The sequence below is a fragment of the Salminus brasiliensis genome, chromosome 25 (genome assembly GCF_030463535.1).
Source record: "Salminus brasiliensis chromosome 25, fSalBra1.hap2, whole genome shotgun sequence".
Lineage (NCBI taxonomy): Eukaryota > Metazoa > Chordata > Actinopteri > Characiformes > Bryconidae > Salminus > Salminus brasiliensis.
In genome coordinates, this window is record NC_132902.1 from 7,478,207 (window position 1) to 7,496,376 (window position 18,170).

At 37.5% G+C, this 18,170-nt stretch overlaps 1 protein-coding gene across 6 annotated transcripts in view; it reads left to right on the plus strand.

Moving 5' to 3' along the window:
- ambra1a (autophagy/beclin-1 regulator 1a) overlaps window positions 1-18,170 on the plus strand; it is a 93,182-nt gene that overhangs the window by 58,034 nt on the left and 16,978 nt on the right. For all 6 annotated transcript variants that reach the window (XM_072671018.1, XM_072671022.1, XM_072671023.1 and 3 more), the window contains 4 exons: window positions 2,233-2,387; window positions 9,916-10,055; window positions 16,731-16,841; window positions 17,724-17,953. In XM_072671018.1, the coding sequence (XP_072527119.1) occupies window positions 2,233-2,387; window positions 9,916-10,055; window positions 16,731-16,841; window positions 17,724-17,953 (636 nt within the window). The remainder of the gene's footprint in view (window positions 1-2,232; window positions 2,388-9,915; window positions 10,056-16,730; window positions 16,842-17,723; window positions 17,954-18,170) is intronic.

Below are 18,170 nucleotides of genomic sequence, written 5' to 3' on the forward strand. Positions count from 1 at the left end.
AAAAACAAGAAGCGAAGGTGTCTTAACGTTTCTGATCAAATAAATTAAATGTACTCCACCTCTCTGCCTGATAATCTAGGGCTGTGTACATACTTGTAGCCTGCAGGGGTGGCTTCAGTTAGTGCTAAATATTGATCAGGTCTAATCCAGGTTTCGGTGAGCCATAAAATATCGAATTTCTGATCACTTATTATTTCTTTCACAATGACTGCTTTTGAATGTAATTATGTAATATTAAGTCGACTGAACTTTAGGAATGAGGTGGTGCTGTTGCCATTTGAGTGTGATTACTTAACACTGATTCAGTTATTAAGCTGTTTGAGTTATTCTACGTAGAGACTTAATTTGGGGCACAGACACGGTCTCAATACAGTGGAGCCTAGGTAAAGGCTCTGGTTCCAGCTCTGGATTGTCAGCAGCCAATTATCCAAAATGTGCTGCGCTTCATCCAATTAAACCAGACTAATTACACTGTTTGATATGAAACATGCAGTTGAGTGTACTTAAAAGCGTTGATTATATTCTCAATATGCTTAGAAAAGCATGTTGCGTATCATAAAAAAATTATTATCGCAATACAATAAAATACAGGCTTATTGTCCACTCTTACTGTGAATAGCAAAGCATGTAGAAGATGAACTGATCTTCAAAAGTCATAAAGTTAAATATGAGGCTTTCGTTTTAAAGGAAAGGTTCTTCATGCAAATATTTGGGCACCTTAAAAGATTTAAGCTCTTAGATAACATTTAAGTCTCAGACCTTAATTAGTTTGTTAGACTATGGCTATGACTATGACATAATCATTGTTAAGGAATGCGAGATGATGCCAATTGCTTTATAAATACTCAGTCTCCGCAAACCTTGTGTCAACAGTCAGCAGCCATGGGCTTATAATTAGCTGCCTAGCACTCTAATAATTAAAATAAAATAAAATAAATGCAATACAAAGCAGGATATTATATAGCCTACAAGAACATAGTAAAGCATGTTAGATAGCCTGTTCATAAAGTAATTAAGAAATGACAGTTAACAGGAATGGCCCTGTGGACTGATGACATAAGATTTTATCAGTGAGCAAAGGGGAAAAATGCAAAATTGCTTTGGGCTTGTGTTGCAACCAGAAACATTTACTAGTAGAGAAATTCAGTTAAATCATTAAACAATTATACATCTATTATTTTATTGTTTGGCATTTTTTTAAGTTCTCAATGACTGCTAGGTTGCTCAATTGCTAATATAATTGATAGTGACAGCCCTACTGAAGTACATGCATTCTCACATAGACACACTCGCTCCACACATCTTCATTTTTCTTCATCATCATTACCACTCGTTAGCTCCTCTATGCCTGTACACGTGCCAAGCTCAAGCCCTTGGGGGAAGAGGATGGTGTCTGTGAAACTGAATTTGGATTTCACATGAAACGTTTTTAGTCGTAATTAGCGCCTCAGCCACTTCAGGTGCTAATTTCACGCCTCTGCAGGTTTGCATATCTGAGACCTCTGGTCATAGTAATTATGAAATTTCCTTAATAAATGTCACAATAGTGGGCATTCAGCACCAGGCACTGTTCGAACAATTATCTTGGAACTTTTTTACCAAACACCAATCCAGATAAAAGTACTTGTGCAGCCATGTCTTTTGATCTCACTGTTTCGAACCTGCTGCATTACTGATTTTCAAGATTGTGTGTGAAAGTATGCTAACATTTAACAACAATCACAACTAAAGTAAATGTTGTTTCCTTTTGACCTTATTGGTGTCCAAGGGCAACTTACCCTTTCTCACTTTGCTCTAAGGGTATTACCAACCTATTTATCTGATTTTCTGGTTTTGTTTCTTTTTGCGTCTCTCATTCTTTCCTTTTTTTATGATGCCAAAATCATAGGTCAGGCATTTTTTATTTCTCTCCTAGACTATTGTAGCTGTAGTTTTGACATGCCTTCTGGGCGACACTCAAAATAAACTGCAGTGTGTTTGAAATTCAGCAGCACGCCTAATTACACACACTAGGGAATTTACACATCACATCAGTCCTGCTTGCATTTATTACTTATGAACCAAAACACTCACTTGACCTTTCCCACCTTTCCGAACTTCTTTTTGTACATACATACCATTACTTTGTCCTAGACCCACTAGTTCTGGTCTTTTTTCCACCTTCCTCCCCATTTTTGTGTTATTCACTTATTCTTTGCTCTTTTTTTTTTCTCTTTCTATTTTCATTTGCAGGCCCAAATGCCATCTCAGTAAGCCTGTCTCCAATGGGCCGCTATGTGATGGTGGGTTTAGCATCTCGCCGCATACTGCTGCATCATGTTACTGATCACATGGTGGCTCAAGTGTTTCGGCTGCAACAGCCCCATGGTGGGGAGACCTCTATGAGGGTAAGTTACTGTCAGCACTACACTACTAAAAACAGCATGTTGGGTTGGTTCATCCAGGTTTACTTGTTTTTCCTTTTCCTTTTCCTTTCCTTTTTTCATTTTTATTATATATATAATTTTATAGTATCACATTACCAGCCCCCACCCTGTGGCCATCTTAAATTCACCTGATCAGAATCATTTTATTATTATTTGAATTCGATGAAGGTTGTTGTATGTACAGATCAGTTTTGCTGAACCGGTCGTAGAGCATGTCAAGCCATTATATAAGTCATCATTACATGACTAACATGCAGTTAATTACATTATGTGGTTAGTTTTAAATAGTATTGCAAGCTCACAGCAATGGTTTGCAAATAGATCAATAGATCTTGTCTTGAATATGCAACATACAAACTCTAGAATCTGTATAGAACTGTTGCATTATAGAGAATATCTTTAAACTTTAAGGTTCTTCACACTCACACATTTTGCTGAAAGGATTCTGTGAAAGATTTTGGATCATTTTTGGTTCTCCTACGCCACTGCTACAGAGAAACCTTTGGTTTGGCACTTTAGTAAGATTGTAACACATCACACAAACTGAGTCATGTAGCCAGCGCACATCTCCAGGTGTGCTGAACAGCTTGACAATGTTGTGTATCTGGTAGATGAAAAGATTTGGTGACAGGCTTGCGTTGGAGGACTGCTTGTGTCAGCCTTTGTGGAACTGTCATACCACACTGTCATATTGTCTTTAGCAATGTCAATTGGCTAAGGCTAAAACAAGGAGAGAACACTGGCAGAACAGAAGTGAGAATATGTACAAAAAAAATCTTTATCTAGCTGTTTAAAATATGCTTAATCTTACTATAGGCCTTATTAGGAACACGGGTATAACTGGAGTGTGCTTTAGCTGGAAAATTACCATAATTGAAATGTTAAAGTGAGTAGAAGCATAGCTAATGTTTGGGGCTTTATCTTTAAGCCTGTTCCACCTTTCTTTATCTTAAAATAATTGTTCTTTTGCATCACTGTCTGTCTTCAGGGATGTGGAGGGTTTTTGAGTCTGTTATATTATCTTCACCACTTGTGGCAGAGTGAGGTAGAAGTTTTTAGGTGTTCTGTTTCATTGGCTGGTGGATGAGTGTAAATGTGTGGGTGTGTGTATGTTGTATTAGATGAGATTCTAGATAAGAATGATTAAAGGAAATGCTTAAATGATGTAGCCCCAATGTGCTTTAATAGAGATGCACAGTGATACCAGAATCATATTGATATCTGCATATACTTAAAATGAGTAATTGGCATTGGATAAATGTTTAGATTTGACTCATTACTTATATTTTTTTACTTATATTTTAGTTATATCTATTTACGTACTGCCTTTGTAAGGCTACAGAAACAAATGTTACATTTCTCTGCAATGCTAATCCTTATGGGTTTTTGTTGATATGTCAGTATTGGCAGATATGTACATGAAAATATTATATATTGGCATCTGCCCACAATATATTACAAGTTGGATGGCAACCACATTATGCCACATTATAACTGTTGTATTGTTTTTTTCTCCTTGTCATGCAGCCCTAGTTTCAGAAGATAAGTCTATAGGAGACTAAAGAAACAGGTCAGTGGGTCTGTAGAGAAATGCCTGATCCAAAGATGCCATGTATGGCACGGTGTCTGACTGGCAGAATGCACATTGCACACCTAATTATTTGTTGTTCTGTCCCAGGGGTGTGCTGCATTCAGATTACAAAGTAAAATACTCCCTAAAAGACAAGGAATATTTTTGGGATATCTTTTCTGGGACAGTGAGAGATGTTTTTGACATCATTAGTCATGCCTCTTGACATCAGAAACATGGCTGTGTTGACATCTCAGAAGAGTTTTTCACTCAGTTTTACAGTTATTTTTGGAGTCACAATCAGATTTATGAATAAAATTGTGAGTGCAATATGAGCACAAACTTCACTTTAATTGGGTTTAAATCCTTCTTTTCACAACCTATTCTCACATACTGGCTCGTATTAGTTGTTTTTGGTGGAGACGTCTTTAATATTTGTAACATGATACAGTATACACAGATCAGAGAATAATACCACTTGTCTAATATCTAGTAGGCCCCCCTTGTGCTACAGATCAGACCATTTAATGCGTCTCCAATGCAACTCCACAAGACCTCTGAAGGGCTGTAATCTGTCACCAAGTTTTGAGGTGAGGCCTCCATTGATCGCATTAATGAAATTTAAGTGCAACACGTGTTGTGCTTTCTTGGATCAGTTTTGATAGGTACTGACTTCTGCATAACAGAAAAAAACGACAAGACTTCCCAGATGTTTTGTCTGAGCCAGTGTAGCCATCACAATCCTCGTGAAAGTGGCTCAGATTCTTACGCTTGACCGTTTTTCTTGCCTTTAACACCTCACCTTCAAGAACTGACTCACTTCCCTGTTTTCATTACTTTAAGAGCCAGTAATAATAATGTGAAGAAGAACAACAACAAGAGGGAAAAATTGTGAAATGTCGTATCCTGTGAAAGTTATCATAATGTAAAAATCGAATACCATTGCCACCCTAAGACAGGAGTCTTCTCCAAGAGCTAGTGGTATCGCGGTGGCGTTCCTGTCTGGACGTGCCATTCAGATCACTATTTACTATAATGAAAACCCTGTGACCTAGAGCACTGTGTGAAGAGATACTCTGACCCTAAACTTGAAAAATTCAGATTTAAGAAATTCTTGGAAATCTTTAGAAATGCGCCATATATGTGTGAAATGGATGTGTTTAAATACAAAAAAAATGAGGAATAGAACAAGGGGCAAGCTAAGACCTTTGATTAAGAACCTGACCTAAATACAGAAAGAGAGGGAGAGAGAGCGTTTAGTTGAGTCAAGTCCAAGGCATTAATGGAGGATGCTGTAGGGTAGGCTCCTGGCTGCTGTTTTCATAAGCCCTCTGCTCGATGGGATTTTCGACTCATTCTCAGCATGGATTTATTTCGGAGAGTTGAGCAGGGGCAGCTAATTTTCCCTCCTGTTCTCCCCGGTGTTCCTCTCGCCCCAATACACCCAAATGCATCTCATCTGACTAGAGGCACACACAGTGGACAAACCATACTGGTTGCTGTGCGCATTTGCACCACTATGTGCTCAGAGTATGTGCCTGAAGGTAGCTGACAAAGACAAAGAATGTATTGCAGCATTCTTTGCTGTGTCTTTAAAACTGTATATTACTGGAAGTTGAGTTGAATTCTTTCCAGCAGGAGGATTTTTTATTTATTTATTTTTATTTATTGTATTATTTTTAGGAGTTGTACACAACTTATATAAACACTGAAACATTTTATTAAAATACCATTTAGTAACAGCAGGAAAAGTTTAGCAATTATGCCATTACATGTTTTATGCATCATGGAAACCATAGGGCCCTATATACAATTATGTAATTCTGTGCAATATACTACCTAGCTGGGGGTAGATCTTTGTCCATGATCATCTTGTGGGTCCCCCAAAGGGCCATTATGTGGTATATCCTACTGAAGGCTGTCCCAACGTGCACATAATGTGTGTAACCACAGACACTAACTAATGTTGTTGGCAGGAAATTTGAAGGTGTTCACACACTCCCTTTTTCAAACTGTTTCTTTTATGAGTAAAGGTTTATGCCGCTGTCTCTTTTTCATGATCATCTCCATTATTTTGTTGTCATTTAAGGATTGATTGTTGACCTGGCTTCATGCATGACAGATTTGCATCAGATGGTGGTATTGATTCTGTGGAAGGCAACACGGTCTTGAGTAATGTGGATATACAGCATAGGACGTAAACTGTAGCCTTGGGAAGCCTGTTGTGCTGGAGGTGATTGAGGTCTAACTGTTGAAAAGTTGAACGAGGTAGGTATCAGGCCTAGCTTGTGGAACTTGTGTAGCTTTTCATTTTGGATTGTGTGTGAACATGATAAATAATTGAGGAGTGATATCTGAAAAAGAAATGTACCTAATACTTGAGACCTGAGTGATTGCGATCATGGAAGCTTTGTCATTACGTTAGGTGTCACTGCTGATGACAGTTATATAATGCTATTATCCAGGCATATAAAACACAATGGACACAGACTGGGGCAGTAGGGGTCAACTAAACTTAATTACAGCCTAAAGCATGCTAGTAAGACTCCGGAACGGTATGTTCTCCCCTTTTCCGATTTTGTTTCTCGGCTAGATAACACAGCGAGTAGTTTTTTCATTTTTGTTGTGAGCTGCAGTGAAAAAGAAACTGAACGCAATAATTTCTCCTCTTCAGAGACATTATCTAAAGTCTAAATAAAGCTGCTCTGCAGACCTTTGTGTGTTCTGACATGGTCGGCACTCTAGTTACATCATCACCCTAGCAAGAGCTGTTTTTCTCATTCACTGTAACTCACTGTAACATTCACAGCTTGTGCTGTATTAATAAGGTGCAGTAACAAGTTGAGCGAGGCAGTTAGTGGCTGTTAGTGCTGAGTCTTAGGGAAGAGAACAGCTCATTTTGTCTGACTCTGAGGGATTACAGGGTTTAGGCTCTTTAAAGGCCTATTACAGTTAAAATGTTTGAAAAATAAATCAGGATTTTGACTGCCATCTGTTATTAGATTTCAATTTTCTCTGTAAGGGATTTTTAAACCAAACATATCAGAAGACATATAGGAACAAAATTTATATTAACCACCGTAAACCTTAGCCGCAGCACTGCCCCCATAGGACACTAGATTTCAGCCGTCGTTACAGTAACACCAGCAGGGTTATTCAAGTGAGAGTTTTTATGTCTTATTGTTTTTTTATGAATATTTGTTTTTACCAGCATATATTAATTGTTTACTCATTCTTTGTAGTATTTCCAAATTTTAAAGTATTGTTGAATCTCTGATGGGTTTATAAGAATATATGCTACATACATCCAACAAAACTATTATAATAACAATGATTGTAATGTGCATGGAGGGCAGAAGGGCAGTCTTGATTATGTTGATGGATTGTGCAGAAATATTTTGACATTTTGACTTTTTCAACATATGTGTTATTAATTACTAAATTTTAAAGCAGACTGTAAAAAGAGAAAAGCTAGCAAAAATACTTCCATGTTGTAATAGGCAGCTGGACTAGGTTTACTTAGGTCAAATAAAATACTGTGAATGAAACAATGATTCCATTCCAACAATGATAAGTCACTATGTAATTAAATACATGGCATGTGGGATAAATGAGCTCCCAGGTCATGCTGTCTGCTATCAGTAGCCAGAGCCTGAAAGCACAATTGGCCTTTCTCTCACCCAGAGGGAAGATGGTTCTCTTTTTCTGCCTTGCTCCACATCACCTTAATGTGACGATGGCTGGGCGCCTGCTAGTCAATGATTCAGAGATAGGTACCCAGCACTTTCCTCTGAGCGTGGTTGGTTGCCTGGTGACATTGCATCAGCAACAGTTCGAAAAGTTGGTTGGTGGCTGGTTGTGCATGTGTCGGTAGAAGCTTGTGTCCATACTCACCTTTCCAGCATCAGGAGCGTTACATGTGATAGCACGAGAGTACTAACAAATTGGTTGGACAATTGACTATCCTAAAGTGGAGAAATAAATTGGGTAAAAAAAAAGAAAAGAAAATGAGCATAAGAAGTCATTAGTTCAGGGAATATCTAAACTAAATGTCTTCATAAAAGACAGGTTTGTTTTTGTCTGATCCCGTTTCTAGAATTACAAACAAAACATGTTTAATTTCCAGTTTTGAGCAGAAACAGCTTGATTCCTGCTCCAAACACCTTTCTCCATGTTTTATAAATGGTTATAGCCAAAATTGCTTACCTTCTTTCACCGACTTAGATTTGGATGTAATTAATTAGCATTTCATTATTCAGTAGTAGTAGTATGTTCTTTTGTATTTTTGCTATTTGCTTAAAGAAGTGGTTAGTTCGATCTGTTTACCCAACAAAAACTGTACATTCTAATACAAAACTACATCCATTCATAGACACACTATTTTTATCAGAATTTCCTAATTTCTCATCACTGTAATGTCTAACAGATTTGTTAAACATATACAGTACTTTGCAAAGATTTTAGGCAAATTTAGAATAAAAAAAGCTCTGAAAGTGCTTATTTGCCTAGTTAACACAAATATTAAAATATATACAAATAACATTTATACATGCAGTGGTGATTTTACATCACAGCGTTCATTTCCAAACATTTCCAAGTTCTCTCAGAATGGGAGTCTAGTAATATTTGTAGTTATTATCCAATACCTGGTTTGGTAAATCAGTAAGCTGGTGATAGACTTGAACAAATTCAAATCTGGAACCAAGCTTTGTTCTTCAGACTAGCTCACATCAACTACTACATATCAACTACTTTCTTTGAAATGAGAAATTCCTGTTTTGACTGTATCTGTGTTTACCTGCATCTGTTCTAATGTAGCATGTGTGTGTGTGACCTAGCAGTGGTGACCTAGCAGGCATTGTATGATCTTCCACACAGATTCCAACTGATACATATATACACTTACAACTGCAGTTATTTAACAGATCAGTTATTTGTGATTTCTTAATTAAAATAGTTGATTACATTCTGTACACACAGATCACACATAGACCAGACTGACAGGATGTTCTGTAGGAGCAAATTCCCATGTTTCCTATGAGCACCTGTTTGTTTTTGCTGAATATTTGTGATTCAGTCCATTAGCTGTGGTGTTGAAATACTGTCAATTATTGCACTGTTAATTGTACAGACCTGATACATATTCACTTACACACACACACACACACACACACAGAGCTTCAGTAAAGCCACAACATTACCAGCACTGGGCTAAAAACATTCACATTATCTACTGCACCCAGGCAAACACATACAACACACACACTCTTCCCTAAAGACTCTCTTTGAACTGCCAACCTTGGCGGCTTTTATCCCTGTCTTGAAGAGACAGAGACAGAGGGGATAGAATAGGAAGAGTAAGAAAGAGCTTCAGCCATCTACAGATGAATGGGTCTGTTTTTTCTTTTTTGGCAGATGTGTGTTTGACCTATTTTCTTTTTTCCAGAGTCAGTGAACTGTGAGTTGTATGTTGTGGTTGACAGACAAGAACAGCGAGAATAGAACACCAAGAGACAGCAGTGTAACAGGGAGTCAGTCCCTGTCACAGCAAGAGTCTTAGAAATGAATGAATGAATAAATGGGTGAATGAATGCCTTTTGACCATGCTGTAGGCTGTAAATTTCAGACCTCACACATTGAATTGATTTTGATTCTACAGCAAATGATTAGCTATATAATAAAAATTTAGATTCAGATTTCAGTTTCATTCACAAATGTGACTGGATGCAATTTTACACAGTAGCTGAATAAAGACAGTATAATACAGAGTTTGAATATTCCACAGAATTTTACATTGTCTAAGATGTTTATTTGGTGACATTAAATACAGCAATATGTACAGACCTGGGGAGCCATATGGGGAAAGGGGGTCTGGACGATTCGAGTGTTGATTAATGTGTGAAAAATTGTGTGTTGCAGAGGGTGTTTGACGTGGTGTACCCGATGGGGACAGAGCAGCGCAGGCATGTCAGCATTAACTCTGCCCGCTGGCTTCCTGAGCCTGGGATGGGCCTGGCCTATGGCACGAACAAAGGAGACCTCGTCATCTGTAGACCCATGTGAGTGCATTGAATTCACTAGAAAATTCTGTTTTCTAAAATCCCATTCCATTTTCCATTTGTTCCTGATTTTAGCATGCTGGAAAAAGTCCAATGAACAATAAAATAAATCACCCATTGATGTGGAAATTGCTTGGAATATACTGGATGCTAGATTATGCTGTTCCTTACAATTTTGCTTGTCTTGAAATAGGTAGGCCTAAACCCAACTACAACTACTCCCTGTTGTCAAAACATGCATTTTAAAACAGGAAACCAAACTGACAAACTTGAGTAAATGTATTGGTAAAATGGTAATATAGACAGTTCCTGAACGTTCATGGATTTGTAGACGTGTCCCATTTCAACACGTTTAAAAAAGCTAATTAGCTTATCTCTCCACTTGTGTCGTGTCATAGGTAAAGCATGTGGAGCCATTGCCATTAAATATTTTTTTGTTAATTTGTCTTTTTAAATAGAATTTGAATTTGTCAGTGAATCTTTTTTTCAGTGACACAATCTTTTTATTTGATAGAGATTGGCAGTGTATCTAATGTAGCTTGTTTTACCTTACAAATATTTCGTGACTAATAGAGACCTACAAGACATTTTCATGATCAGTTAAAAATCTATGAATTCAAAGATAGAAACTAGTGAATAACTTCAAGCACAGAACAATTGGCAGTGTGTGTGCCTGATTTTTTACAAGGTAGCTTTGGTGTAGCCCAAACAAAATGTAAAAGCAGACATGAGGCAGTTACCCAAATGATTGGCATGTGATTTTCCATTCCTGCTGTACTTGTTTTTTAATTTCATTATTTATTTTGATTGTTTCTTCTAATCAATTTATCTCAAGCCGAGTGTCCCTTCTGTAGCAGTGAGTAATTAGCTGATACAGCCTTTGTATTTTGAAGATGTTTACATACTGCAGATGAATTATAATTATCACCAGGGTTACTGGGCATGCAGAAATCCCACAGTGCAGCAAATAACCACTTTTATCTTTGTAAACAAAATAATGATAATTAATGAAGAAATCCATGCATACTTACACACATACACTCACACGCACACACCGAAAAGTTGTATTGTGTTAGTACTGTTACTGGCACACCACACATTAGTGTCTTCTTCATAGTAGTCTCATAGTAGTCATCTGTAGTGAGTTTATGTATGTGTTAAGTGATCATAACAGGTGCATATTTCATATAGGTTGTAATACATGCTTACCCATCAGGGCAAGAATATCGCAGTTTGTGTTCTAGAACAATCAGACATTGATTGTTGGTGTTCAGACAAGACTACTGAGTATCGTACCCTGCCACCACCATCACCACACACACAAAGGCCCTCATTAGAGATTATCCAGCCTGTGGCTCACATACTGTGCATACCCCATCATTTGTGATTGCCCTTTTCACCAACTTACATTTGCAGCTGTGCAGTGACTGTACAGGTCAAATCAAAAGCTAATGACAACATCCAAAAATATTCATACCTGGATCTCACAAGGAATAATATAAACAAAAAATTTGAAAAAGGGTTTCAGAATTATGAGAGCTTAGATGAATAGATTGATGAATCTGTATGGTTAAAAAAATACTGGATATAGATCAGGGTCTGAACAATATAAAAAGCTGTGTGATCAATGCTGTTTTAAAAAGGCTGAGAACCAATATTTTATATTTTAATTGTATTTTTATTCTTCATTTTGTATATATTAATAAAGTTTAAATAAAGTTCTTGCTATATATGTGAAATAGTGATTTACTGACAAGAATATCAGCTCTCCATTGTTGCGCTACTCAAACTACTAAACTGCAGAAACTTTTTTGAAATAATTAAAATATAATAATAACACAAATAACAAAAAAATTTGTTAGATTTTTAAATGTATTTATTACTTTTGTCCTCCTACTATTCAGTAGTTCTCTCTGTTTTGGGTTATAAAAGCATGTGTTGGTAGATTATTCTTAATTGAAAGGTCAACCATTACTGTAAAGGAACTATTGAGTTTATTGACTCAGTTGTAGTACTAAGTATCAAGAACTTTGCATACAATTGGATTGTGTAGGAGCATGTCTAGCAAGACATTATTTAGGGGGAAATAAATATGCCACAGCATGCCTGGAGTTTCCTAGGAAGTTTTGTAGTTAGATAAGATAAGAAAGAAGTGTTTGGCCAAAATACAAAATGCAACGCAAGGCACAAACCTAACACTGCCCATTCCTCATAAAACACCTTCCCAAAACTGAAGTGTCTGTATCATGTTATGAGGCTGTCCTCTCTGTAAGGACAGGTTAAAGCTAAAGGATGACTGCAAGACAACCTACTACAGTCTGCCAAAAAGAAAAAAAACTAAATCATAGGAGAACCTTTTAGCAGAACAATGGAAGGAACTTAATTTGGAGTGGTCCTTTTTAGATGAAATAAAGACTCCTAAGAATCATCAACAACAGATCAGTGGTGAAGCAGCAGTGAAGCATCTGAATACATTCTGAAGATTATCCAAAAACTTTTGAAGGAATATGGCCAGGATTGAGATTATGATTAGGTTTTGGAAATGGCTGGGTTAGATTTTGCTTGGAAGTAGGAAGTAACATACCACTAACCATACATCTACTTTATACAGGTAATGCATCAACAGGATATCTTCAGTATATTTACCTCAGTGTATTCAGATGCTTCACTGATATGCTGTTCAACTGATACTCCGTTAAGAGTTTATTTATAATCTACAAAGGACCACTCAAAATAAGTTACTATAATGATCCCAAGCAACACAAACAGCACAGACCCCAAAACACCCAAAACAATGAATGTTCTGCAATGACCAAGTTCAGATCTCAACCCCAACGAGAATCTGTGGTACTTTAACAGAAAATTGTGTTCAACAATTCCACTCTGGGTTAAGACTGCTTTCAGGCAAAACCTTCAGGCTGGGTCGTCCAGGTTTGCTAGCTCTGCTTTTCATTTGAAACAAATAAGCTAAGTTTGGTAAACTCACGGCTATCCAACTAATTTTCTCTCCCCTCTTTGTCCGTGTGTGAGACACCTCCAGTCAGTAATGGGTGGCTTCCTATTGCTCTCCTTATTACACCATGGTTGGATCAGCTATTGTGAACTTGAGTTTGACAAGCACACATGGAGGAAGTGGGGAACATTGTGTGACAGTCATCAATTTGGACACCATTCCTCTCTCCATCACCACCTGTAGTGGGTCTATCAAAAACAAGCCTTATTTAGATAGTTAGAATCCCCGCTAGTGACAGACTGGTAGAACATATGAAGCAATTTTTGAGTCACCAGTATGGTTGGGCCATGAATTGGGGCAATAATAATATATATAATAAGCAAATTATATTTCTTCCTGAGTCAACACAAATGCTTAGCATATGCCTCAATTATGATCTATACTTCTGTCTGCAGTTGTGAAAATTTTCAGTTAATTTACAAATTTGTCTTACCATCCAACTCTGACCCTGTCTGACTTGAGTGTTATTGTCTGTTATTGTCCATGACAAGTAATTATGTGAGGTAACTCTCTGCTTGTCTGTGCTGCAGATGCTGACAGTCCAACACTTAAATTGCAGGTGGTCTGCCGCACATCACTCTACAAAACTGTCAAGTTGGTGCCATAAAAAACTGGAACCAGATCTGCCACCTAATTTGGTGGTTCATGCCCCTTCTTCACATATGACATAAATTCATATGTCAAATGCAGTATTCTAAATTGGGCTGTGGCAGATGTGCTGTAAACGCACTTAATGTAGGATAATGTAAAATGTACTTATTGTGTCCTTATAACAAAATATAACATGTGACTGAAGAGTAGCCAGTTGTGTCATTTTTGCTTGGACACCATTGTTGGAAGATTGCAATTTTAAAGCCACAGCCATCCGTTCCTTTTTAAAATTGCCCTCCCACTCCCTATATCACTCATATCGTGAGCAGCATCTGTCAGATGCCGTGTTAGCTGCATTTTAAAATGCATGCGTCTCGTGATTCTGTGGATACATAATTCAAGACATCACCCTCTCATCTTAGTAGCACTGTGTGATGGGGACACCTAGCTATCTGCTGGAACTGCTACTTGCTAAACTATGGGGGAATTGGGGTTACAAATGGATAAATAAACAAGAAAGAATTACATTTCATCAGTGCATGCCCAAGACCCATGTACAAATGTTTGAGAAACCAAAATAATAAAGAATTCTGAGTTAATTGTTAGCGTTTGTTAATAAGGCAACAATGTCGGAAACCTGCTCCTGTGATGTATTTCTAAAGCATGTTTTCAATGTGTTTCATGACCTCTTGCCTCCCCTGCTTGCAGGAAAATTACACTAAAGTGAATCCTTGTGATCTCCCTTTTACTGCTAAACTCAGTTATGGCATTCCTGGGCTGGAAAAAATGTCTTTCCACATGGTGCAAAACGTCCCTCACACTGCTGTGCTACTGTCAGGACTATGCTAATGAGGTGCAGAAATGCACCGTGGGAGTCCTTGGAGAGTGTAGCAAGAGGGACGGCGGAACACGGAGCGCAGAACGCGGAACAGCTTGTCTCTGACAGAACAGAGCAGAGCGCTTCTTTTTTTCTGTCATGAACATCCAGCCTGCTCACCCGAGAGGGGGAGAAATGGAGAGAGAGAGACATGGGAAGAGACAGTGATAGATAGTGAGTTTGGGTTGGGGGTCACCTTGATGCTTGCTTGTATCTGCTTGTACTACAATGCTTCGTAATCCTTGCCGTTTTCCTAAAGTGAGACTGCGGCCATTGAAACCAAAATACACGCAGAAACAATCATACACTCCCCAATGAACACTACTAATGCTGTGTAGGGCCTTCTTTTGCTCTCCAAACAGTCTCAGTTCTTCAGTTGGAAACATTCCTTTGATATTCTGGCCCATGTTGACATGATTGCATTCAATGTAGTTCCTACAGAATTTATAGGAGCTGTTTCATGCTGTCAGTCTTCTGTTCTACCACATCCCAAAAGGTGTTCTATTGGATTAAAAGGTGTTCTATTAGATCTGGGGACTGGGAAGGCCACCAAACTCTCTGATAACTAAAAAAACTGATCGAGACGACCTATGCTTTGTGACGCGGTGCATCACTGATCATGCTGGAATTATCTGTTACAAGATAAATTGTAAATTGTGGCCTTGAAGGGATGCACACACACCAACAATCATGCTATGTTGAAAATCACAGATTTTTCCCCCACATGGTTAATATGGAAATCACTTCAATTTGCTGGTCCATGTGTGCATGATTTTATGCTTTGAATGGCTGCCACATGACTGGTTGATTAGATAGCTTGGGTACATAAAATCAAATGAATCCCGTATATATGTTTGTGTTTTTTCTGTGAATGACTTTTTGTAAAATTTTGACTAGTAAGCCAATATAACTTTTTAAAGCTTTTACATTTTAGTAAGTTCAGTTAACAGATAAAACAGTGTAAAAATTGATTCTTTGTTGAATATGTATTGACTGTAATTCAGATCAAAAGATGAATATGAGGGATAAGTACATAATGTCACCTTTTATTACTGGGTAATTCCTACTTTTTATCCTTTTCCAGTTTAGGCTCAGTCCAGTGGAACACAGAATATTTGAGCAATTAGAAATACCAGTCTGCAATCAAGTAAATCCAAATACCATTTCTCTAACATCTCTTAACCATATTGGGAATGTGTATTCAAAATGCTGAACTTAAGTATCTGTATTCAGTTTACATTACAATTTCAAGGCGGTATTCTCAATATTATTAAAGTTTTCTGAGAATGCTTTTCAAATACGGACTACTAAATCTTGTAAAAGTTGCTGGCTGTTTTAACTATTGCAGAAAATCAGTGTGTGGTGTACACAGCCGTTGAACTCCTAAAAAGAAACTCAACAGACAGTTTCTGCTGAAAAATGAGTACACTGATGAATCAGTTTAAAGAGGCAGTCATAGGTCCCATAGTGTGGAAAGCAGTATTCCTTTCTATGTATGTATAATACTGTGTAATGTCAGTATGTGGCAGAGCTTGCCAGGAGCATGCAGATGTGGAAGAAAGCATCTAAACTTTGGAAGATAATGCTAAATATTCTGGGATACATTTCTTCCCTGTAATTGACACCCCACCCCACATATTTTCAGCACACACATGTTTGTTAAATGCATAGAACATCATCACAGACCTTACTGCCTCCACTGATTCTAAAGTATGTAACATTTGAACAATTTCTGAAATATTTCTGGCAGTAGATGTATTGATGATGATGTTGTTGTTGTTGTTGTTTCTTCCTTCTGAGAATTTTTCTTCTGGGTAAAATGCAGTGCCCTGTGACAATTTATAAAAAACATTTTCAGCTTTTAAACATTCATGGACAGCAGTGTCTATCCTATCATTTGCATGTCATCATGCAGTTTCATATTTTATTGTATTAATCACATTATTTTAAAAATGTAAAAACAGGGTTTCTATATCTTCATTATATCTTCAATATTCTACAGTGACTGTTTAGGCTCACCATAATGTCCAAATTTCCAAAATTAATACCAGAATACCAGAAGGCCATTTAAACCACTCGCAAGCTAACAGTATCCTGCCTTTTTTTATTATTTTAACTTAAGTCTCCATTGATAATCTCTTCCTATGTGTTGACATGCATCTCTGTGCGTGTGTGTGTATGTGTGTTTGTGCAGTAACATGCAGACAGATGGGGACAGTTCCTCAGAACACACTGAGCCCATGATTAACATTAATAACAGTGGAGGGGGCGGAGCTAATAACAGCAGAGGCGGAGAGAGAACCGGGTGAGTGAGCTTCTGTGCTGCAGTTTTAGACATGAAAAAGGGGCAAAAATGTAGACAAAGGGTTCTTGGCCTACAGCACCAATATGCAGTCGGACATTCATAAAATGTCATTATTCTTTATTTTTAAGCCTAACTATTGTATCGAACAATATGGTTCACATTTTGATCAAAACAGATTAGCAAAGCTGTTTCTGTAAGCAGTAAATTATTAGCTAAAGACCTGGTGTGATGTTCTCAGAATGTAGCTTTGAAAGTCGCATTTGCTCGTATTTGTTGGTAAATGGTTATGAACAGAAACTTTTTCAATTAAAGATAACCAAATTAAACAAAGAGTATTACAAAGTACGCATTTGATGCACTTTATTAACATGTCCTAAGGTTGTGCAGCTGATTTAATATCAGAACAATTTCTGTTTATAAATGATGATAATAATAATCGCACAAGACATTTCCTTTTCCTAATTTATCCAAATTAGGTTTATGCAAATTCGTATTGCAAAGTTTAACAGTTTAACAGTGCAATCTAAGTTTCTGGTAGGTTTTAAAGGTTACCCTCGATAAAGGTAAAAAATCATCTTGATGCTTATCAGCTTGATCTCTTGCAAAATATGCTGAAATCTACCTTTCAGTGAAGTATAATTTATTAAAAGAAATATATGTCAGTGTTACATTTATAGGCTAAAAAAAAAAAAAAAAAAACTTTTTACCTTCATGAATACACATGAAAACAGTGATGTGTAATCTGCACCAGAACATTTATCTGAATCCTGTTTGCAACCATGAATGTTGACTGTAGGTCTTTGTGCTGCCAGCAGCTTCATGTTTTAGACAAAGCAATTTGGCCTGTCACTCATCCTGTGGGTGGCTACATCCTGTTTGTAGGAGCACTCGGGCTGGTTGGCGTCCGGAGAGAGACTTAGGCCTGATGAACGCCATTGGCCTGCAACCTCGACACCCCACCCCATCTGTCATGTCACAAGGCACACAGACGCAGATGCTGCAGCTGCAAAATGCAGAGACACAAACAGACCGTCATTCTGAGCTTGACACCTCATCCTACCGCGAGCCTGGCCTTCAGTTACCAAGCACCTCCCAGGGGTCACAGGTTCCAGGTAGTGAAGTTATTACATTGTCATGACCACAAAGACTGACACTACATGTTTTAATCATTTTTTTTCTCTAAATTAGTTCTGTGCAGTGCTGATAATATTAGAATCTTACCTCCTGAGATAACTAAACACGGTGTACACAGTACTGTGTAGAAGTCTTAAGCATTCATTTTTATGAATAAAATGTAGTTCAAAACTATTATATGAGGAAATATTTAGT